This window comes from Equus asinus, chromosome 6, assembly GCF_041296235.1.
Source record: "Equus asinus isolate D_3611 breed Donkey chromosome 6, EquAss-T2T_v2, whole genome shotgun sequence".
NCBI classification, from domain to species: domain Eukaryota; kingdom Metazoa; phylum Chordata; class Mammalia; order Perissodactyla; family Equidae; genus Equus; species Equus asinus.
This window is the reverse complement of record NC_091795.1, coordinates 101,338,353-101,362,553: the sequence shown is the minus strand read 5'-3', so window position 1 is coordinate 101,362,553 and position 24,201 is coordinate 101,338,353. Positions and strand designations below refer to the sequence as shown.

General features: G+C 54.7%; 1 protein-coding gene across 2 annotated transcripts in view; it reads right to left on the bottom strand.

The window, feature by feature from the left end:
* The window catches only part of PXDN (peroxidasin), an 87,147-nt gene that overhangs the window by 14,600 nt on the left and 48,346 nt on the right, over window positions 1-24,201 (bottom strand). For both annotated transcript variants that reach the window (XM_070512697.1, XM_070512696.1), the window contains 11 exons: window positions 22,963-23,132; window positions 20,483-20,600; window positions 18,168-18,337; window positions 15,251-15,523; window positions 13,950-14,066; window positions 12,594-12,752; window positions 11,421-11,533; window positions 10,925-11,081; window positions 6,741-6,849; window positions 6,007-6,164; window positions 594-2,097 (listed from right to left, as the gene is read on the bottom strand). In XM_070512697.1, the coding sequence (XP_070368798.1) occupies window positions 594-2,097; window positions 6,007-6,164; window positions 6,741-6,849; window positions 10,925-11,081; window positions 11,421-11,533; window positions 12,594-12,752; window positions 13,950-14,066; window positions 15,251-15,523; window positions 18,168-18,337; window positions 20,483-20,600; window positions 22,963-23,132 (3,048 nt within the window). The remainder of the gene's footprint in view (window positions 1-593; window positions 2,098-6,006; window positions 6,165-6,740; window positions 6,850-10,924; window positions 11,082-11,420; window positions 11,534-12,593; window positions 12,753-13,949; window positions 14,067-15,250; window positions 15,524-18,167; window positions 18,338-20,482; window positions 20,601-22,962; window positions 23,133-24,201) is intronic.

Sequence of the window (24,201 nt, the reverse complement as noted above, 5' to 3'; positions counted from 1 at the left end):
GACAGAAGCTGCTGCTCAGAAGCCTGCACAGATGCCCTAAAGTGTCAGCAGTGGTCCCGGGGTTGCAGCCACCGGCCTGGGTCTGAGCATCAGAGAGGCTGTGAGCATCTTCGGAGGGCGTCTTCGGAGAGAAGCTGTGAGCCCCAGCTTTAAGAGCTGGTGGCCCACTGCCCGTTCTGCCGGCACCTGGCTCTGACACTCCCTGCTCCTAACTCGAGAGCTGGGTCTCCTCCTGCAAAGCCCCAGAAAGACCCAATCTCAGGCCTGAGGGTTTCCCATGCAGATCCTTTCCCTTGCCAGCCAGGACTCTCATCTCAACTCAAAACTCACGATAGACGTGGCTTGGTCACCCACGCCCCTGGCCCTGGCCCTCCCCTGACCCAGCACAGCCACCGGAGGCGTCTCCTGGCCCCACGCCGTCCCGGCTCAGACTCCCACCGCAACCAGCTTCTCCTATCTGACTCGCGGCTACACAAACAAAAACTGAGACACCAAGAAATAACAACCACAGCACCCACATGTGGGCCACCTTTCTTTGCCCACCTGACGGGTACAGACGTTAAGACGTCAGGTCACGGTTGCCTCAGACTCACCGTCTCAGCTTCTCCCGGATCTCAGGGTTTTTGATCTCGTTCTTCAGGTCCTCGAAGGTGTGGGCGGAGGACAGGTTGCAGTAGACGCGGTAGTCGTGGTAGGGCGGGATGCCGTGGTCCCGGCCCCGCTGGATGTTGATGGCGGCCAGGTCCAGGGCCACCGTGTGCGCCATGGAGAAGAGCCGCTCTGTGAGCTCCGTGTTCAGCAGCTGGGAGGGTACGCGCATCTTCCCTGCCACACCAAACAGGCCCCGAAGCAGCGGGTCGATGCCGCCCTCGTTCACGATCCGGAAGGGCGAGAAGAAGGCTTTGTGCAGGGGGATGTGTCCCTGTGCGATGGGCTGGAAGTTCTCGTCCAGCCGGTAGAGCACGGGGTTGACCAGCGTGTGGCCGAACCTGAAGGCGGCCGTGGCGAAGGCGTTGAAGATGCCGGCATTGACGCCCGGCTCGTAGCCCCGGTACTCACCGAGCATCTTCATGCCCACCTCGCCCAGCACCTTGGGGAGCCAGTGCTGGTAGGTGATGTGCTGGACCTGCGCCCCCACGATCTTCCTGGCCTCGTGGTAGATGGTGTCGCCGTCCCAGTGTGGGTTCAGCGAGAGCAGCTCAGCGGCCACGCGGTTGTGCTCCCGGAACCACAGCGTGTGCATGCTGGTCAGGCCCAGCTGCTCGTTGGCACGGTGATCCCCGGCCAGGAAGCAGGGGATGGGGCTCTCGTTCTCGTCCCGCATGCACTCCGTGGGCGGCCCAGTGGCGAAGGGGAGCAGCGGCTTCCCCGAGCGCTGCACGATGCCCTGGCGCAGGAGCCCCCGGTGGCTGGCCAGGTCCCGGATGGCTCGGGCCTCATGGTCCGTGCTCCCGTAGACATTGGAAGCGTCGATGTAGGAGGTGAGCTGGTTGATCTGCTCCCGGGGGTACACGGAGTTCATGAGGAGCGAGGTCATGCCGCTGCCGCACACGGGGCTGGAGCGCACGAAGAACATGCAGCGTGCCCCGCTCCGCACGCGGGGGTCGTTGGGGGGGATGGCCACTGAGAAGCAGGGGGGGTCGTTGCCACACACGCTGCTGCAGTGCTGCCCGTCGGAGAAGCGGGCCTGGCTCAGGGCCACCACCGTGGAGTCCAGGTCGTGGTCCAGAAACTGGCCCCACTGCATCAGCATGTGGGTGAACTGCTCGTCGGGCGTGATGGCCTCTGTCCCGATGAGGGACGTGGACACCAGCCGAGGCATGGGGAGCGGATGCCCGTGATACAGCCGGCCGGGGTTAATGCCTCGAGGGGTGTTGAACCCGTTCTCGTACACGGACTTGAGCAGGCGCTCGAAGGCGGTCAGCGAGGCGCCCCACATGGGGTGCTGCAGGTTGTTGCAGGTGCCGTCCTGCGTCCTGTACTTCTGGTGGAAGCACATGTCCGAGCAGTTGTTGACGCGACGGTGGGCCGTGCAGCCCGAGAGGTTGGCGATGAGGCTCAGGTACTGTGGGGACACGAGGTCGTTGTAGTGGTAACCTGGAACAAAGAGCCGGGAGACGCAGCTTACTCCCACGGACCCAGGTGCGGACCTGCTGGAACAGGCTGTGCCTGCTGGAGCTCACTCCCTGTCCCAGCATCACGCAGAGGTGCTCCCTCCTCATCCTGGACTCTCGCCCATCTCCCTTCACACCTGGCCAGCTCCAACTCTGCTACGGGGAATCCCCCGCTTTGCACAGTCCCAGCCACGCTCACAGATGGAGGCCCACACATTTTGCGCTTCACCTTAAACTGTCCTGTGTGTCACGTGGTAAAACTCAGCGTGACCGCACAGCCAGCCCTCTCAGCACTGAGACTGCTCCCCGGATCTCCCTTAACCCGCGGCTGCCGCGGGGGCTCCTGGTCTGTTGCCCCAACACCCCATCAATGGCCCCTCCCTTTTGTGTTTCTAAGCTACTCCTAAGGACAGTGCCCTCCTTGCCACTCCTCTTCCATGACCCCAGCCAGGAACACGCCCTCCCACTGTCCCCACGCGGCTCTGATGACCTTACCTTCTGGTCCAGGCTGCAGTCTCTGCCCACTAGCTACAGGAAACACTGTGACCTTGTCAGCCTGGCAGGACACTCCAAACAGACCTTCCTCACTGAAGCCCCCACTCTTCGCCTTCAAGACCCTGCTCCAGCCCAGCCGAGGACCCCACATCCCAGGACGGGCCGTGTCCAGGCCTCTGTGTCTTCCCAAACACTCACACACCAGGGCTGCTCCTCGCTCCATGCTCGTCCTCGACCCGGCGTTCCAGGGCCCGCCAAATAGCTCCATGCTCAGGTGCGCTTATGCAAGGGCACACACTCACCACACGCTCGCTCACACCCTCGCCCACACCAGCATCCTCCTACAGCACCAGAGCCGGTCAAGACCAACTCTGCCCACACTTAAAGGAAACAGCCCCCTTTTGTAGAGGGCAGCATCCACAAAACCCAAAAAGGATGCGAAAGGGACCTGGAGGTGCAGAAATGTCGCAGGCTGGGAGAGAAGTGATCAGAAATAGGAGCGCCAGAGGACTGCACGAGCAAAGAGCTTTGCTGGAGACACGACACTGGGCTCCCCGAGCCATCCAGAGCTCTCAGGCTCAAACAGACCTGACAGCTTCATCTGTGTGCACTTCCCAAGGACCAGAACAGCACACTGCAATGGCTGGCTCTGTGGTCACAGCTGCTCCCGGGAGGCCTCAGAAAATTCTCAATCTTTAACATCAAAAGAGCCAGGAAGGACAACACTTCTGCCCAGGGTTGATGGCTCCCGGAACAGCCTCTGCCGGCACCTTCATTGTTCCCACAACGATGGCACAGGCTCGGAAGCGACTCTCGGCCGAGAGGGCACATCAGGGCTCCTCTGGGCGGCTTTCCAGGCTGGGCCCCGGTGCAGAAACCAGGTGAAGCCCGAGCGCCAGCCAACAGCCCCGAGGGTGGACAGCGCCACAACCGCCTTTACTCGACTGGAACCACATGCTGTGCTTTAAGGAACCAAAACCCCCTAAAACTTCACTGAAAAAATGCTACAAAGCCAAACCTACCTACAGAGCCAGTGGGCTGACCAACGCGGGGCGAAAGCAACTCCTGGAAAATGAGCCGTTCACCAGGAGTTGTGCCAACTGCCCTGACGGTTCCAGAGCACGGTAACTCACTCCATCTGCTTTAGAGATAAAAACTACCTCAGAATAGACAACTAACCACAGGCAAGAATGCTGGAATGTGTGTGGGAAGAAGCGCATAGCCAAGAACAAGGGATGAACTGAACGAGTGTCTCACGACAGAAAAACGCCCAGAGGTCCTGTCCGTGCCTTAAGTGCTTTTTTTCCAGAGAGCGGCGACACCCGGGTCTGTGAACAGGGACACGCGGGCCTGGCAATGGCGGTCTCGTGGGTGCCCCTGTGCATGTGTCCACAGGGAGACAGCCCCACGCCCACCCCGCCTGGGCCCTCGCCCGGCCTGCCCTGCCTGTCACTAAGTGCCAGCTCCGTCCTTCCAGCCGCTGGGGCAAAACCCGGAGTCATCCTGACTCTGCTCTCTCACCACCGGCGTCCAGGCCACGAGTAAACCTCACCCGTGTCTGCAAGACTTCTAGATACACCTCTCACCAGCCCACCTCGGTCCCAGTGCTGTGGCCTCCCTCCTGGATGGTTCTGCAGACGCCTGCCTGGTCTCCAGCATCTGCTCTCACCACCTCACACCATTGTCCCCCAACAACCCAATCCACGTAGTCACGTCCTTTCTCTGCAAGGATCCCCCGCGGCTTCCGTCTCACACAGAGCAAAAGACAAAATCTTGTCTCGTCTCCTGGGCGCCCCTAGCCGGGCACCCCGAAACCTCCCCACTTCGTCTCCTCCCCACTCCCTCCACCGGCTTGTCCTCAAATGTCCTGAACCTGGCCCGGGGCCGGTCTCCCCTCTGCTGGGGATGTGAGTGATTTCTCTCTTCCTTCTGGTCTCCCCGGGTTTCCGACAGGGGGTACTGGTAGGAAGTCCGCACGCGGTCCTCAAGGAGCTGTTGTGCCCGGTCTTGATCTCTGTAAGTGGCTGCAGGAGGTTTATGACCCTCCTGCTTGGCCGCCACAGCAACGTTGAAACATCTAAACTACGAGCCAGATGAAGAAAAGTAGCAGCAGCGAGAAACAGCACTGAGCCACCAGAGGGTCCCCTTCATGGGAAAGAAAGTGACCCTTTACTCCAAATCAGGGCTGGGGAAGGCTGGAAGGCACCACAGGGACAATGCACGCATCCCACATGTCCCCAGCACCAGCCCTGTGCCTGACAGGCAGCAAGTGCCAACACAGACGCGTGGACAGAATGAAATGGTCCTGATGTTTCTCCCCGGGTGTGCCCGCTGGTGAGGCTGGAGGTCCGTCCAACAAGAGGAGTGGAACATCTTGAGGGCCCACCCCAACACCCTCCCCGAGGCCAGCATCCCCCCAGAATGGGGAGGCAGGAGAGCGGTCTACACAGAGCTTTGGGCTCGCTGGCGCTGAAGCTTAGCCACAAACTGTCCCCAAATGTGGAAAGACTGAGGACTGGCTCAGGGCAATGTCTCTACTCCAACATGGGGAGAAATGACCCTACAGTTCTCATCTCCACGCCTCCTTCAGCTCACACATTCCTACCTAATATTCAATTCTTGAATAACGTTTGCGTCCTAATGCGAGAAGATGTGCTCATCAAAGACAAGTCAGAAAACACCGAAAACCATAAAGTGGAGAAACGTTAATTACCCAGTCACCTCATTTCACAGACAGCTACAGTTGGCACCACTCCCAGTGCCGTGTGTGTGTCTGCGTGTGTGCCCACAACTCTGAATAATTAGCTGCTGTTGAAAACGATGCTTTCACACAACAGCAATCGGGGTCACCTGCCATCTCTAATCAGACTACCGCCCCTCCTGACATGGGGGGGCGTCCCCATTTTCAGCAATGCCATGTACCAGGGGCAGAACGAGAGGGTGTCAGTCACCCCACACACCCGCTCAGCACCGGGGACAGTCTCATCAGCCACTTTAGAGAAGCCGGAGCTCCAGAAACATCCTTTCTGACAGCTGCAGGACGCCACACCCCGTGGACACAGTGTCATTTATTTAGCTGCTAAACTGCAAAGTCCTCCCTCACACCTTCTTTGTCCCAGAGGACTGGACAGCCACAGCCCCTGGGCAAGGACAGCCCACGGCCCACCGTGTCGTCTTCTACAAGTACACGCCCCATCACCCATGGGTTTCCCGTCAGACCTGAGGTGAGAACTCAGGGCTGCCCCAGCTCAACGCAGCCTCACTTTACCCACGCCCGTGACATCACAGGCGCCATGGTCAGGGACGCCCGGGGCTCTCCTGGGAGGGCGGAGCAGCCACAGCACGTTCTGTACCCGGGCCTCGGGAGGGAGGAGGGAGGAAACGACTCGGTACTGACTCGTCCCATTCAGGTCCACCATCAGGCCGTGCTGCACATGTTCCTGGATCAGCTGCAACGTGCGCTCGAAGATCTCCCCAGCGCGGGCCTGCTCCACGGTGTAGGGGTCCCGCGGATACCGGAACAAGGCCAGCAGGTCATTGGGGGAACGCGGACGGCTAACAGCAGTTTAGGAGGAAAAAGGGAAAAACAGAACAAGTTACTGAGGACAAAAATCACTCACATCCAAAAATATAATTATTGCATTTACTATTTCTGCTGCTACTTTTCTACAGACAGGAGGTACTGTACCTTACTCATCCCAAGTGGAAGGCAAGAAGACAAACACACAACCAAAAGACACTAAAAACAAACAGTTAATTCAGTCAATAGAGAAAGCACAGATATTCTGTTTCAACTAAGATGCAGAAAAACACTTTGGAATTGCCAACATGAGCAAATACACTATGGCTTGTGAAACATTTTATTTTTGCCAAGTCATTTAGGAACAAGCCAAAAGAACGAGTTGAAATTTTTAAAAAATGTTTTATTCGCAAAACACAGTTCAGCTTCTCCTTGGAAAGGACTTTCTGTCCTGAGATTCACCCCCAGAAAAGTGGATGCCAACGTTGTTTATGATTTTTAAATCAGATAAGGCAGTCAAAACTCTGCACAAGGGAGCTGCATGCATTCTCTAACCCCCCAGAAGCTAAGAGAGATGGGGCCAGAATTCTGTCAAAACTTCTCCGTAGTACCTGTCAAACAAGTGTGTCCGGGTTGAGTTTATGGCTCTGTCAACAGTCGCAATCGCTTCAACAATTGATGTGGCTACAAATGGATCCCCGTTTCGACTGACATCAGGAACTAGGAAAACAGTAAGTCGCACGTTACTGGAAAAGATACTGCAGAAATTACTCATGAAGTAACGTCTAGACGCTCCATCGTGCAGAATTGGGGCACACTCGTCTCCAAATGTTATTTCTATTTCTCACACCAAAGCCGAAATTACTTAACACAAATTCTACTAGAAGCTGTTTTCAAACAGAATGGAAATGACAGACTTTTAACTTTTCAAATTATGTGAGACCCCATGAAAGGACAGGGAAAAAGTAGTTATAATGTGAAACACTGAAGTTCTTCCACCAAAGTGTCACCACACAGGGGAGGTGTTAACTCAGGCCAACCGGGGGGGCCGGCCTGCAGGGCACAGAGCAAGACGTCTTCAATCCCACTGGGTTCTGTTCAGTCTTCCCAGCAAAGGCCAAACTCTCCATGGACGCCTATCTCAAGCTGCTCACTCCTTGAAGGCCTTTGTTCCCCCATCATTCCATCCCCTCATGGACAGATCTGTGTCACTGCCATCAGTGTTGATGCGCTGGCATCGTTACACTTCATATGTATGCACACACAATGCATGCACACAGACACGGGCTCACAGGCTCACCAGCACACATACACATGCACGCACAATGCATGCACACACACAAAGCACACACACAAATGCACACACACAGACACGGGCTCACAGGCTCACAGGCACACACACACATGCACGCACAATGCGTGCACACACACAAATGCACACACACAGACACGGGCTCACAGGCACACCAGCACACACACACATGCATGCACAATGCGTGCACACACACAAATGCACACACACAGACACGGGCTCACAGGCTCACAGGCACACACACACATGCACGCACAATGCATGCACACACACAAAGCACACACACAAATGCACACACACAGACACGGGCTCACAGGCTCACAGGCACACATACACATGCACGCACAATGCATGCACACACACAAAGCACACACACAGACACGGGCTCACAGGCACACCAGCACACACACACATGCATGCACAATGCGTGCACACACACAAATGCACACACACAGACACGGGCTCACAGGCTCACAGGCACACATACACATGCACGCACAATGCGTGCACACACACACACATGTGCACACACACAAATGCACACACACAGACACGGGCTCACAGGCACACCAGCACACACACACATGCACGCACAATGCGTGCACACACACAAAGCACACACACAAATGCACACACACAGACACGGGCTCACAGGCTCACAGGCACACATACACATGCACGCACAATGCATGCACACACACAAAGCACACACACAAATGCACACACACAGACACGGGCTCACAGGCTCACAGGCACACACACACATGCACGCACAATGCATGCACACACACAAATGCACACACACAGACACGGGCTCACAGGCTCACAGGCTCACAGGCACACACACACACAATGCATGCACACACACACACATGTGCACACACACAGACACGGGCTCACAGGCACACCAGCACACAGACACATGCACGCACAATGCGTGCACACACACACAATGCATGCACACACATATACATGCACACGCGCACACACATAGGCACACATACACATGTGCGTGCACACGCATGAACACAACGCACACAGCACACGAATGCACACGAGACTGAAGCTGTAATCCCTGAAGCTACTGCTCTGTCTCAAGCTCCTTCCTCTCACTTGCTTTTCACTTAATATTTCCCAGCACTTACAGTTTGCTAAATAAAATACTCAAACCAAATTTTTATCTTTATCTTTTAAAATGGCTCCTGCCAGGTCATCACAAAACACTGGTTAATAAGCCCAATGGGGATTTATTTCTTCACGCTCAACCTTTCTGCAGAACTTGACATGGTTGAAAATGCCCTTATTGAAATGTTTCCCTGACTTGGTCCAAGATCTACTCCCTCCTGACTGGATCAACTCCCTCCCGCCTGGGACCTACTCCCTCCTGATTTCTTCCTGCCTCACAAGGACTCCTTTCCAGTCTCGGGCTCATTCTCTCTCTTCTTTTGACCAACAGGTGCACAGAGTTTGACTACTTGTCCTTCTTGCTTCCTGATGCTGGCTCGTCCTTGGTCCATTTTGGGGTATCTTTTTCCTGCCCGTTCTCTGCCTGCTGGTGCAGCCAGGGCATAGTGACCAGCCGGCTGTCTATCTAAGGCTCCCCCTAGGTGAGATCATCTCTTCCCACGGCTTTAATATTCTCAGTGATGGGACCAGCCCTGATCTCTCCTCTTGAGCTCCAGACTCACACCTCCAGCGGCTTTTCAGCCTTATCTTCTGCTAACAGAGCAACTGATGCGTCTCTTCCCTGGTCTGGCTTCCACCTTGATCATCTCTGAACTCTCAGTAAATGGCGCCCAAATCACCCAGGCGACTGGGGGAGAACCAGCACCTCCTCTCTCCTCTCCACACCTCACCCGTGCAGACCTTTAGCACAACAAAGTCACCTTTCAGAAGCGCAGACTGCTTACAGCACTCCCCTGCTTGGAACTGTCCAGCAGCTTCCCATTACATCTGGAACAAAATCCTACTCCATGGCACACCCGACAAGGCCCCTGCGGCCGCCCGTCTTCCCCGCATTCCTCTCCCAGCACCAGGCACTGGGCTCATCCTGACCTCGGGCATCACCCACTATTCTCCTGGGTCAGACGGCTCCGGTCCCAGTCTCCGCCTCTCAGAATTTACAGATGGGGCGGTCTCCCCTAACCGCCCGTCTGAGGACCCTGCGCCTCTCCCTCACTCCTGCTTTGCAGAGAGCTCACCATTCAAGCCTAACTATTCATTTGCTTATCCATGTGCCCCCCAGCACCTCAGCACTGAGGCTGAGGGCCTCAGCGGTCTCACTCACGGCGGGATCCCTAGGGCCCCAAGCAGAGCCTGAGAGGCACTCTCAGACGTCTCTGCAATGGACAGACAGTCCGCCCTGAAGCAGAGAGCCCTGGGTAGGCCGTCTTTCCCCTCCGCTAATCCAACTCGCTGCCCACAACAGAGGCAGAGAGTTGGTGAGCTGCCCGGCCTACTCTGCGTATCTGAGATATTTATACACTTATGGTTCAAACAGCTGAAAAGCAGTTTCTCTAGGCAGAGCCCTATTTTTGTGTATCTTAAACAGAGCCCAAACTCACTAATTTTTGGAACTTAATATTTTTATGCCAAATGTTACACAAATTAAGCAGACAATTTTATATAATTTTGTGACTCTAATGCTTCCTTATCTATGATTTAAATCGAACTTCTTTTTCTCTAAGCAATGATTACAGAAAAATAATCCGAAAACACTTATCTATGTATCTTTAAAAAAAAAAAGCAGAAGAAATTCACTAAAATCTTACGAGTGGTTATTTCTTGGCGGTGGGATTAGGGGTGAGAGACAATGTTTAAATTTCACATATAACTAACTGTTGTTATAGCAATGTTATTCTGCCCCGTGACACTGCGTGTGATGTGCAGGGCCGACACAAAGGCGGGGTCAGCGTGGCTGAAGGGCTGCCGACTGGACCTGGGGAGGAGACTGCGCGTGATTATCTGGAGGTTTACACTGAAGCCCCTCAGGACCTATTTCACCCCAGGATACGCATGCCACACCCAAGAGAGAAAGCAGAGGGAGGAGCACAGATGCCCTTGAAGCAATCACCGCAGCTGTACTTTTGCCAAATGGTGGCTGTAATTACACACTGCCAGGATGGGTGGGATGGGTCGGGTGACCACTAAACCAACCACCAAATCAACAGCCAGGAAAGCTCCACCAAGAGAACCGAGCACAGGGGCTTGTGGTCTCAGAGCAGCGGGAAGACGCGGCTCAGAGGGCCCGCCTGGCCCAGCCACCACTGAGTGTGCGATGCCAGGCAGCCGGCCGTGCCCCTCCGGGCCCCATGTCCTCCCCTGCAAATGAGCGTCGCACTGTCATCTAAAAATCCTAAAACTCCTGAACTAATGAGGCTGGACTTGCACCGGGGGCCTGTGTGCTTTCCTTCTGCGGCCTTTGAGCCCACGCAGGTGGGATGTCTGTGCCGGAGGAAGGTGAGGTGCCGTGTGCCGTCTTACCGTTGACGCTGAGCACCATGCTGACCGAGGCCTGCCCAATGGTGTTCCGGGCCACGCATTCATAGCGGCCTGCGTCCGCGGTCCCAACGTCGTGGATGGTCAAGAATCCCTCAGGGCTGATATGAAATTTCCCACTTTCTGTCACCTGAACACCATCCTGGAGCAAAACAGAAGTAGCAGTAGGAATAAGATGAAGGAGAAGCTGCTTTCCTTGGTGTGTGGGTTCCACTTGTTAAAGTAACAACAAAAAACCTTGTCTGCTGATTATGGGACAGAGGACCTAACAACAGGGTTTCCTTTGCTTCCGTCGCCGAGAAGGACGTGAAGAGGGGCTGGAGTTTGTTGGTCCCACTTCGTTTTTGTTAGAAAGGATGCCCTAAGCGTGTTTTCACCCAAGGCTTACAACCTGGACGTTCACTTCGGCTATAAAAGTCTGCAGAAGAGCGAGCAGGTGGCAGCCCCCCGCGACCCAGCCTTCCCACATCAGGCCTGCTACCTTGTTCCAGGTGATGGCGGGCTCCGGCTCCCCCTGGGAGCTGCATGGGAGCTGCACGTTGCTGCCCACCTCCACCGTCATGTCGCTCGGAATGCTGGCGAACACCGGGGTGACTGGAAGGCAAGGGACACCCAGCTGACAAAGGTGGAAAACTCGTAATTCATACCAAAAAGCTTTCCAAGGGCAGTGGCCTCCTTGGCCTCCATCGGGACAGACCTGGGGCACGGCCAGGCCGTCTCTGCCTCCCTCCCAGCTGTGTCTGTGCAGAGTGAAGGCACGGAAGGAACTGGGGGCCGGGCTGCCCGCTGCCCACCCAGGGCTCTGCCGCCAGCCTCTGCTGCCTGGCAGGGGCCTGAGCTGCCAAGTCCAGTGACCCCATGACTGCCCAGGAGAGAGGCAGGGACGTACAGGACCCAAGAGAGGGCAACAGTTGGGGAGGGAAACACGTGCTTGAGAGAAGAGCTTCTCACGTGGAGAGTGGGGACCTGGCCAGCAGGGGCGGGCTTTTGGGGACCCTCCCGCACACTGTCCCCCAGCAGGCCACTCAGGGTCCTGCCCAGGCAGGAACTAGAAGGACAAACCCACAAACTCAGAGCCCGTCAAGCCAGTGACAACAAACACCGAGGGCAGCCTCTCCCCAGCCCCAGCCCTCGCGGGAGGGACCCTGCACAGGCCTCGGCCCTCAGCCTGGTGCTGCCCCAGTCCTTCTGGGTGGAGGGAACAGGCAGGGGGCACCTGAGAGGACAAAAGGCAGGGGAACGAATGCCAGGAGGGCAAACAGGAAAAGGGTCGCGCCTCCAGGACATGGCCACGGGTCTGCTCACGGTCAGACCAGGTGCTGCTTCAGCAACTTCTGGAAAAGGCCATGAAGAACAGCCCTCCAAATCGGCACCATGGAGCCAGTGGAAACGATCGACTGTCCTTTGAGGAGTCGGCCTGATCAGAGCTCCATGTGAGCATCATCCAAACAAGTAAGGGTTCTCACAGGGAAAGTGGAAGGGACCTGAGCAGCCACGACGCAAACCCCCGGGAGGACAGCACAAGGACAGCTGTCACCGAGGGGGAGCAAGCTCTGGGCAGCGACAGTCCCGTGAACACTGTGGAAAGCCCGTCTCTCCCCCAGCCATCCACACAAAGCGACAAACCCACCAGCGAGGACCGCTGTCCACCTACCTCTGGGCTGTACCGTCAGGTGGGCCACCACCCTCTGGGAGCCGATGATGTTGACGGCCTGGCATTCGTACTGGCCCTGGTCATGGAGGGCCACGCCCGAGATCCGGAGTGTCCCGGACGACAGGACCAGATGCCGCCTGTCTACCGACAGCTGGCTCCCTGAAAGGCACAGAGGAACTGGTCAGTCACACGGACACACGGGCGCCAGGCAGAGGAGGGCAGGGAAAACACGGGATCTGCTGAACTTCATCTGAGAAAAGGAAAGGACGGTCTCTGCTCCGGTCAGGGCCCAGCATAACCCGGCCTGACTCCAGTCAGCAAATGCTCCTGCAGCTGCAGACGTGGTGACATGCCTGTGGGGTGTGCCAGTCCAGGGATCAACAGAACACGGTCCTGCCCCCAGGGAACTCCCAGAACGGGGCGAGACAGACGGACAAGAGCTACATGAGCAGGGCCAGGATGGCAGGGGTTCACACTGGGGTCCCGGGCATGAAAGGACAGAGCTGGGAAGAGGATGGGGGGACTATGGCTACCTAAAGGCAAACCACACTCCAAGTGAGGTCCTAACACACTCCTCTTGGGGAGGAGCCCTCCTGCCTAGGAGAGGCAGGCCCAGGGCACTGGTGCATCCACCCGACTCCACCCAGAGTCCCTGGAAAGGGCCCCCAGGGGACGAGGGGTGGAGCTGCCCTTTGGTTCAAGGCAGGGATCACTCTCAGGTTCTCAAGGTCACCCTGTCTCTACTCTAGGACAGAATCTGAGGTCCCCCAGCGTGGGCACCTGCCCTCACCCAACCTGCCCAGCCAGGCTGCTATCACCCCAGGGGAACAGGCTGTGCCCTCATCAGTCATGTGGCCGGTGGTTTGCCAGTTGGAGAAGACAGCTGGGATTAGACCCAGAGGATTAACGTGACCAACAGTCACAACACTGGATGAAGAAATGACATGAGAAATTGGGGAATTAAAGGACAGCAAAAGTTTAAAAAATATCTTCCACTGATGGTTTCCAGAAAGTTCTATCCCACATATTATTACATTTCATTCAAGATGCTAATTAAGTGTACATTAAAGGCAAGACACAGAGACTACCTGGGAGGAGCCAGGCCTCAGAAAGCCACACCCAAGCCCCTTCAATAAGGACGGATCTCTGCGTGTCCCGCCACGCTGGCCGTGACCAGGACACGCAGACACCTCTGTCCCTCCCTGTGCCAGGGTCGTGTCAGGTTCCGCCATTGCTCCGCCCGTCCAGAGGATTTGGGGTTTGCCTGGACGAGGGGCAGCCAGACTTGTTTCCTGAGTCTGTGTCCCCAGGCAGGGGCCAGGGCAACGGGGCCGGGACCCCAGGGGCGCCTCTTACCTCCTTTCGTCCAGGCGATGACCGGCTGTGGGTAGCCCTTTGCCTCGCACTGGAAGTCAACCGTCTGACCCTCAATGACAGCTCTGTCCTGAGGGGTCACAGTGAACTGAGGAAGAGCTTCCGGAAGGAAAACATTGGGAACACGACATTTAAAAGACAGCGTTGGGCAAAAGGGCAACACAGACAGCACTGCCATGCTCCTTCCCTAGAGGAGGTGCGTCCCGTTAGTAAGGACAGAATGTCGGGGTTCTAAGAGGACACCCTGCTGTTTGGGGCAGGATCCGAGAGCAGGGCATCTAGGAGATGTGTCTAGGAGACACTTCTGAGTGACAGAAGAACATCCCGTGTTGGGTGTGGCTCGGCATCCCAGGGCAGAAGCGGGCGGGAGCTGTTCACCCAACCACACTGCCAGCTGCAGCGCACGGGGTTCATTCCAGCTGTGGCGGCAGCTGCCAGTGACTTACAGAGACTCATCTCACTCTCAGCCTAAATTAATATCCGCAAATGGTTAAAGAATGTCATCTGGTGCAACTGTGTATAGCAACAGAACTTATTTTATTATTATTGGGTGAAAAAAATAAGCTACAGGATATTTTATATGATTCCAGTTTTATAAAAGTAACAACCACAGCAAAAACGTGAACACAAAGTGACCTGCTGGGCAGTTACGTGTGCAGAGGCCCAGGGCTGGACTCCCAGACTGGGAGTGAAGCAGCCTCCACTGGAGGCAGAAAGAGTTGGTGAAGAGAGGAGTGAGGAAAGAACAAATTTCTCTGTATGTTGCACTTCTGCGTTGTCTCAGAGCTTCCCCAAAAAATGTCCCACTTTAATTTATTTAGAAATTAGTAAACTCATTACAGAGTCAATTAAGAAATTTGGAAATGCACAGCACTAGGTCTTAAAACTATACATACTCTTAGCCTCCTATGTCCAAAAGTTGATCCTAGGGAAATTCCAAGGTGTGTGCAAGACTTACTAACATGTACACACCTGCAAGCACACACTTGTGCATTCAACAGATATTGGGAACCAGGCACCTCGGTGCTATGGATAACACAGCCAAAAAACGAAGCACTTTGCCCTCCTGAAGCTTGCATTCAGAAATAAACCCGTCACCAAGTCTCAGGAAAGGTGTCAGATGGTGGTAAGTGCATCCAGTAAAAGTAAAGCCAGCTGAGAGGCCAGGAGGACCAGGGTGGGGCAGGCGCCAGGTGCAAGGTGCCTGGAGAGGCCTCGTGATTCTGGGTACACGAGAGCGCCACGAGGGGAGAAGGGGTCTGCCCACAGAGCAGTGTTCTCACCCTGGACGATGATGAAAGCTGTGGCGTGGACGCTCCCGATGCTGTTGGCCGCGGTGCAGGCGTACTCCCCGCTGTCCTCCTGTGCCACATTCTGTATGTACAGGCCGCCCGAAGGTGTGACCCTCACTCGAGGGTCCTCAGGCACGGGCGTCTGGTCCCCTTTTGTCCAGGTGATCCGTGGCACGGGGTGGCCTGTGGCGCTGCACTCCAGGGTGACGCTCTCCCCCACGAGCACCTCCGTGTTCTGCGGCTGGATTACAAAAGCGGGTCGAGCTGTCACAACGAAACACAGATTCTGAGTTAATCTCCTTCAATTTAGCGACAGGCATTTGCTTGAATGTTTGTATTTCCATTCACTCATCCATCTGTTGACCTCTAATCTAAGCAGAACAACAAGTGAACACGTGCTTTCTTGCCTTCTCTCTTTTTTAAAGAAATGCGCACACAGTGAGAGTGGTCACTGCCTTAGGTCGAGTGGCCAGCAACTCTGACTGAAGGGTAAGAGCCGTGGACAGAACTCTCCAGAGAATTCTTGCTTTTGTTTATTTAAATATATTATGTCAACCTTATTAACCCTTGTTAGTAGTCCTTACTGGTATGAGACATCGTTTTTAAAGTGTATTTAGAACATATAAAAAAACCAATTTCCCTCACAAAAAGAAAAATTCAAATTAAAACTACACTAATATTTTTCAACTGTAAATCTAGAAAAAAAACAATCCAGACACATACTAATGTGTTTTGCGGGTGAGCTTGTGGGGATACAGACCTCTCTCAGGTTGGTAGTGGGGTGTAAGCTGCCCACCTGCAAGGTAACATGGCCACGTTCACCAAAACTAAAATTCATCCATTTTACCCAAAAATTGCCCAGCCAGGAACATACGCCATAGATATTTTTACAAGCATGTAAAGCAACACATCTAGAAAGAAAAGGTTTTTTCACTTCTGTGCTGACACCCTTACCTACAATTCTGGAATCCAAAAAGCTCCAAAAACAAAATATATTTTTTGTAACTTATTTGTTTACAGACTGTGTCTGTCTGGCATGAGGCTACTTAGAGTCTTCATTGATTCCACCTCCTGTGATCAGCCACACAGTTGGCTGGAGGATGCTGACGTATTCGTTACAGGACGTGTAGGTCAGCATAATGGATTAGGCACCACATGGCCCTTTTGAAAAAATTCCCCAAATTTCTGAATTTCAAACAACTTCTGGCACAAGGGGTTTTGCATAAAGTCATATGGACCTGGGATAACAATGTGGAAAAAATCTAAATGTACTCCAAAAGGGAGCTAAACAGATTATGTCACATCTAGATGACAGAATTCTTTGCAACTGTAAAAAGGAACAGAGTAAGAAGAGCCTCATGTACGGAAATGAAAGCCCTCCAAGATGTGGAAAGTAAGAAAACCACAGGCCTTGCCGATGCCGACGACCTTTCCAGAAGGATGAAGGAGAAACTCCTATTAGTAATTCTGCGAAGTGGGAGTGGAGACAGGAATTCAGAGGATGAAGGAAAGAGACAGGAGAGACTTTCCCACATTTTTTTACGTCTGTCCATGTTCAAGCCCTATTCATCAAACATGTAAGTAATGATATATTATAGGAAACACAGAAATGACATTCAACATTAGCGTTTTTAGCAGAAAGTGAAAGGAGAGACTGTGAAGCTGTTCACAGGGAGAAAAACACCGAAGTCAAAGGCTGCCTTGACGGCATCTGCAGAACCTGTGATTTTAAATTTGGCTTTATGAAATACAAAGACGAGACCAGATTTTAAGGAGCAAGAATCTCAATGAGGAAATACAGACAAACCACTTATATTGCCGTCCGACAGGTATTGTATTGTAACAGCCTGAAATATAAACCGCCAGGGTACACTGACCCAGAGTGACTGACGGACGATGCTGAGGGCGGGGGGGAAGGCTTCAGAGGCAGTGACAGGTGCAACGTGTCCTGGGTAAGAAATGGACTCTGCTGGCCCACCCAAGGAGAGGGACAGCACGGACCCCTGGAGGCGCCACAGCGGCCGTGCTGTTTCCAGCAGCCGTGGTGGCTCAGACCACTCCACTCGACTCCTCCAACAGCCAGTTCCTGTTCTGGCCAAAGCTCGTTCGTAGCCTGAAACACGTCAGCAAGAGCAGGGTTTGCAACCAGGTGGGACTCAGACCGATTCCAGGCCACAGCTGTGATTCCTCTGCTTCAGACCGTCTTTTTAGACCAGATGTGGGAATTTTAGACATGGGAACTTAGATGTGAGAATTTTGCATAAAAATCCATATTTTTGGCCTTTTTTTTTTTTTGAGGAAGATTAGCTCTGAGCTAACATCTGCTGTCAAGCCTCCTCTTTTTTGCTGAGGAAGACTGGCCCTGAGCTAACATCGGTGCCCATCTTCCTCTACTTTATATGTGGGACGCCTACCACAGCATGGCTTGCCAAGTGGTGCCATGTCTGCACCCGGGATCTGAATCCGTGAACCCCAGGCCACCAAAGCAGAACGTGCTCACTTAACTGCTGCACCACCGGGCCGGGCCCATGGCTTCTTTTTAAATAACCAGAGCCCTCAGCACAATAGAGACCCCACTGCCAAGTGGCAACAGCTGGTAGAAGCCCCTTCAGACGGGGGTGAGTGGAGCGGCACGTCGCTCCTGCCCTCCCCTCTGACGGCTGCACCCACAGGACCACTGGACCGGCCTCAGCTGTCCACTCTGAGTGGCCGTCCTGGATGAGGGGGTGACCGTGGACTGGAGCACCAGTCAGGAATCGCCTGATTCTCTTGAGGGCCGACCCTGCCACTGGAGCTTCCCCTTGAGACATCAGCCTTAGTCCGTGTTTACTGAGCAGGAAAGGGAGGAAGTGGACCGTGAAGAAGGACCGCTCTGGAAGGAGCCTGGTGTGAGACGCTCTCCACGTACCTGGAGACCCGAAGTACCTGAGGGTCACTTCCTGCGTTTTCACCTCCCCGGCCACGTTTTTTGCCATGCACTGGTAAATCCCCTGGTCTGTCTCCTGCGTGTTCTGGATCATTAGGGTTCCGTCGTCCAACAAGTTTAGGCGGGAATCTGTCTTCATGCTCAGCTCATTACTGTAAAGACATAAATCTGGTCACTCAAATTCTTAAAGCACAAGGAAACACCCAACCCCAGTGGAAGGTCTGCATCCCAGTGGGGAGCGCTCCCCGCACACGGACCGCAGAGGGCGTGTCCAGCCTCCCCAGGAAACTTCTCTTTCCTAAGGCCTCTGACCTAAGTGGCATTTCTGGGAAATGCGCCTACGTATTTGAGTTTCTAATTAATTCAAATATTTACTTTTACTATTTACATGTTCAATCTATAAAAGTTTTAAAGCCGTCTCCATTCCAAAGGGAAAAAATGAGCACAGTGGAAAAAATTCAAAGGAAACACTTTCCTTTGTTTCTGGCAAATTAATTCAAGATAACAGGGTAGAAACATTTATGTTACTAAAAGCAAAAGATTACATGTGCCAACAGAACAAATCATCCTTGTTTGAGGGTATTTCCCAAGTGACATCGCTCAGACACCTAAGGGAGTGCCCAGTCTACAGGCCTGTTGGGGGAACAACCCCCACCTGTCCCACCCCCCTTCCCCCAGCAGCACCATCCTCCAAGAGCAAAAGACCCCCTTCCAAGACCTGCCTCTCGTCTGCAGGGGGTCTGGATGGAGGCAACCATCACCTCATGCCCACGAGTGACTCACACTGGTATGGCCCAGTTTCCCCCTGCAAACACTGAGCCAACAGCTGGGGCGGGCCGTTGTGGGGGGCAGCCCCTTGGGTGGGGCTGAGGCAGCTGGCCCTCAGATTCTGGCAGGCAGAGGGCACAGCCGCGCACTAGACATCAGGCCTGGGAGCTTGGCTGTGCCTCTGCCATGACTGGCTCTGCCACTCGACTTTTACTATCAACTGGATCATTTGTAATATATAGTTGTCAAGGGCCTGAAGCAAGTTTATGCTTCTCTGCCCTTTAAGTGCACACCTCATAACATTTCAGAAGTCCTCCAGGGTTATCCTGTGGAGCTTCAATCTCATCACCTTCAGAGCTATTCAAGGTAATGAGGGATCTCAAGACTGGGACAGCATCTAACACTCCCCCACACAGTGCTGGGTCCAAGTCCAGCGTCAGCTCAGCCATGACAACAAATCCAGGTCCAGCACAAACCTCCGTATCTTCACAAGCTTCTGCACCTGAAAATCCGCCAAGCTCGCTGTTCCCCTGTTCGATTTTCTGCAAACACTGCTTGATTCAAGAGCCAGCCCCATTTCTGCTGGGAGTCTGGCCCAGGTCTGGAAGGGACGATGACTCAGTCAGTGTCTGGGCTCTGATCTCTGGAGATGTCCTCCTTACTCCATCATGACTAAACATGGCCAGCAAGCTCTAAGAGGAAACACTGAGAGCCAAGATCCACAGCGAGCATTCTGCTCATAAATGAGTGCATGTCAGAGTCCTTGCACAAATAAACATGGGAAGCGATGACAAGGTGGTCTCACGTTGAGGATTTCTTTCCAAAGATTTGGTTCAAAATGTAAGCTTCAAAGTGCTGCATTTACCACATGACCCTCAGGGGTCTGACCCCAGGGCCACATTGAGCCGACTGACCATAGGTCTGACCTACGCTCTGCTCCCCACACCTTTTGGTTGTGGAAGGAGGGGGGCCTTTGTTTCAGGAGACCAACCTGCTCCACACGGGAGCTAAGCACACTGTGTTCACTTGACAGGGTTGCTTTGTAGACGCTGTCCCCAGCAGGGACGAGCCCCCCATCTGGTGAGGACTGGCCCCAAGGCTCCAGGTGCAAAGCCTCCACTGACCAGACCCCACAGCTTCTGAGCAGAGAGAGTGGGCGGGGAGAGAAGAACCGAGTTTCCTTCCGTTCCTAACTGCGGGCAAGGGGTGACACACTGCCCCTTTACTGCTAACCCCCGCAGGCCGACTGGGAGAAGGTGCTGCACCCTTCACAGGATGGGACTGGGACGCGTCTCACAGAGCCCTGGGACAGCCGAGACGTCTCCCCGGCCCCCTGCTATTTCAAAGCAGGAGAGACGCAGAAAAAATGTTTTCTCCTTTATACCTTTTCCTCCGTCGAAGAGGAAGAAAGAGTCAAAGTGGGGTCTGGAAGGGGTGGGGGTGGGCCAGCCAGCAGACAGAGCACTGGACAGACCGTGAGAGTTACGGCACCGGACGCCCCGATGGTACCTGCCCAACACCCAACTTACTTGTTTCGAAGCCAGATGATCTCGGGTTTGGGGTTGCCTTCGGCTCTGCAGGTGAAGAACACTGTGTTCCCCGAGGTGACGTCTGCGTCCTGGGGCTCGGACGTGATCCGGGGCCTTTCTGTGCCAATAAGGACACAGAGACCTTGCTGGTTAAACCATCCAGTAAACCAAACCAAACCCCGCTGAGAACTGAGGACACTGACACTGAGGTGGTCTCAGACAAGCATCGGGTGATGACCTCAGTGGTCTGCTCACCCTGCAAGGAAGCATGACACCTGTGCAACTGGACACTCCGTGAATAACGGTTTTTAATGAATAAAAGAACAGAAAATAATACTTCTTAGCTAAAGCAGTGCTGAGAGCAGAAGCTGTACCAAGCAGGGCAGGGCAGCAGAGCTGCCCTTCATCCTTCGTCCTCCTGCGTATGCGTCTCCTCGCCCACAACCCTGGGGACAGAGGAGCTGCCTCCTCGCACCTCCTAAGTGCCAGGTGTCTCACACTCTGGTCCTCCCCACCACCCACAGCTCCCGATGACCAGCGGGCGTCCCTTCTACACACCAGGCCTTCCACTTAACTCCGTCCACAGAGCCCCCGGCAGCTGAAAGATGCTGGGCGTGACAACTATTCTCTGAGTCCTCACTTACTAACTATGGGACTTTTCGAGAAGCAACTTGACCTCTTGAAGCCTCAATGTATTCATCTACCTAGCATGTACATTTGCTGAGAGAATTACAGAGGGAAAAAAGCGAACTCACATACACAAACGTGTGTGTGTGTGTACGTGCTGTCACGGTATCTGACATCTCACGGGTACAGATGTGGTCGGCATCGTTATCACCGCTCAGTCGTCAAAGAGATTCTGCAAACTCGCCGCCCGCGCACATCAACTGGCCCTGATCCTGAACTGCTGCCTCCCATCTTCGTGGTGCTCCACAGCCCACGGCAGGAGCCCCCACCCCCGACACTGCCGCCCCTCGATTCCCCCTCCCCCACAGCTCCAGAACCACCCACTGGCCTCCTCGTGGCTCTCCCAGCGCACCCTCAGCCACATTTTAAGGAGCCTCCACCCACTTTCCATCTGTCGCCTCGAGCATTGAATTTGGGGGACTTTGGGAAAGTTTGCTTCTCCACGTGCTCTGGTCAGACAGAGCCGACCAGGTGGTGAAGTAGCTGGAGGAGGGACCTGCCAGCCCCTGGTGACCCCAGGTGGCAGGTCAGCAACTGAGATCGCCCAGGATGGTCGGGGCAGGACGCATGTCCTCGAGGCGCAGCCACTGCCTGGCGGCTGTGGCACTGGACTAAACAGTGGAGGCGCCGCTCCCGAGCTGGGGACCTGCTGCTGAAGCTGGAGCTGGCGGGGGCAGGAGGGTGGCTGGGACTCACACCCAAGGACATCTGTGAGCAATCCCTGAGGCCAACGCCAGAAAGAGGAGGAGACCTGGGAGGGGCCAGGGAAAACGACTCCGCCGTGCCCGGCAAGGTCAGCCATCAGAGGCCAGCGGGAGCACACTCATCCATGGCCTCTGGCCTTTGTCCCAGTAAGTGAATCTTGAGGATAGCGCCTTGTCAGCCCGGTGCACACAGCGAGCCCAACCCAGCCCCACTGCGCCCGTGCGCACGGCTCCTGACGGAGGTCCGGACACAGCCGAGGGCCGGGCGGGAACGTGCGGCCAGGGCTCCTCTGGACACCCAGCCTGTTAAAGCAAGCCGCCACAGATGGGAAACACGTTCACAAAGGGCACTTTATGGAGGAGCCCAAACGTTGACGGGCGCGGTGCTGTGGTTGCCGGGCTGCTTATGAAATGTACTAATTTTCATTAAGCTTGTTTTTAATATTCACAACAGAATAATGATGCTTTTAAGAAACTAACTGTAGCACCCCCAAAAAAGTGCTCAAATTAAAAGAAAAGAAAAAGCTGAGTAACTCCGTAGGCGTTGACAAGACAGATTCTGCCCTAGGACCTGATTTGATTCTGCCCTTTTCTTATGCTATCTTGCTCAGGCATCCATCCAGTCAGCACACAGATGCACTCTGCTGGACGAACTCGAGCCACGGATGCCTTGTGTGGCCACTGCCCAGATCAGCATGCAGAACGCTGCCAGCACCCCACCAGCCACCTGTGCCCTCCCCCAGGAGTCACCCCATCCCAGCTGCCAGCTCCCCCAAGGAGCCCTGTGGTCAGGCAGCGACAGCCTTGAGACACAAAATGAGGGACAGCGAGTGGCAATGTGCTTCATTATGCTAGTTTTTGCAGGGGAACCCGAAAGTAAAACCCAAGTTTATTACCAAATAATTAGTTTCTTATAGACACAACAGAGGAGAGTTTTGCAAGGATGGGTCCTTGTCAGGTCCCCCCAGGACTTGATTTTTGAGACTCAGCTAGTGTACGTCCCGGGCCCTCTGGCACACCAACACAGGGGGCAGGGCCCAGGTGCCTGGGGGTTCCACCCCCCATCTGGGGGCCCCGGGGCTCACTCACCACAGTCCAGCTCCTCTGGGGTGATCGTGGCCACTGACCGCCCCTGAATGCGTCTAGGATGTTCACAGGTTGCTGCTGCCTGCGCGTTGCCCGACTTGGCGTAGGTTTTCAGCAGATCCGCCAGCCACAGGATTTCACAGTCGCAGTGAAGCGCGTTCGAGTCCAGTCGCCTTGAGAAGGAAGCAGTAGCCAGTGAGACTCGAGAACAGCAGATGGCACCTGTTCCAGACAGACCTGAATAGACACGGGACAGCGGGGCCGGCCGGGATCAGGGCAGCAGATGAGATCACGCTGCAGACGATGGCATCAGCCCCAGTCCTGCCCAACAGGGAGAACCAAGCAGAGATGTACATGTGGACAGAAAGAGAAAGCCAAGAGTAGGAAAAAACCCAAACAGCACAAAAAAAAGATGGTGTGCATCTCACTTAACCCTAACTACCCCATAAGGGAGAGGAGGACGGTAGCCCTGCCACTTGGGGCTGGGTCTGGTCTGACGCCAGCTCACAGGGCACAGATCTCAGAGGATAAAGTCATTCTCAAAGTCTCCGAGGAAAGTGTCCTGTGAAGCAGGAGACCCACGTCTCAAGAAGCGTGACAAGCAGGATCTCCTTCCCCGAGGAAGGGGGCGGAGTCTGCACAAAGCACAAAAGGAGGGAGTAATGGTGACAGGAAGAGGAGCACAGACAGGTATAGCGATGTTGGCGTCACGCATGACAAGTGCTGGCAGATGGGCCTGAAGAGTTGCCATCAGACCAGCAGAGACAGGTGCCATGTCCATCTATAGAGAGACGCACTGGGAGCCCAGAGCAGGGTACCCAGTGACCTCGGCAGGCGGTGGGTCACTAAGTTCACACTCTGCAGGCCCAGAGCTCACCCAGGGGAGACGGGCTGTGATGTCACACCTCCCACCCGTGTTTCTCCAGGAGGCCGCTCGGAGAGGAGGGGAGGCAGCACTAAACCCTTGCCTGAACAGTCATTTCTCCGATGAGAGCCTACAGGGGGAATCTACTGGGCTGAAGGCAGTCGTGACACACCCCCACTGCACCTTGACTTCTCAGATGAGGGTGCACCTGGCAGAGGTGGACCCAGCACGTGCCCAGCTCCCTGTGACCCGACAGCCCCCTGAAGCTCAAGACGGGTCACAGGGTTCAGGGTTCAGGGGGTGAAGCCACAGGAAGGGAGATTAGCTACGTGACCCTGGCCAGCCCTCCCAAGGCCGAGCGGGCCAAGAGAAGGAAG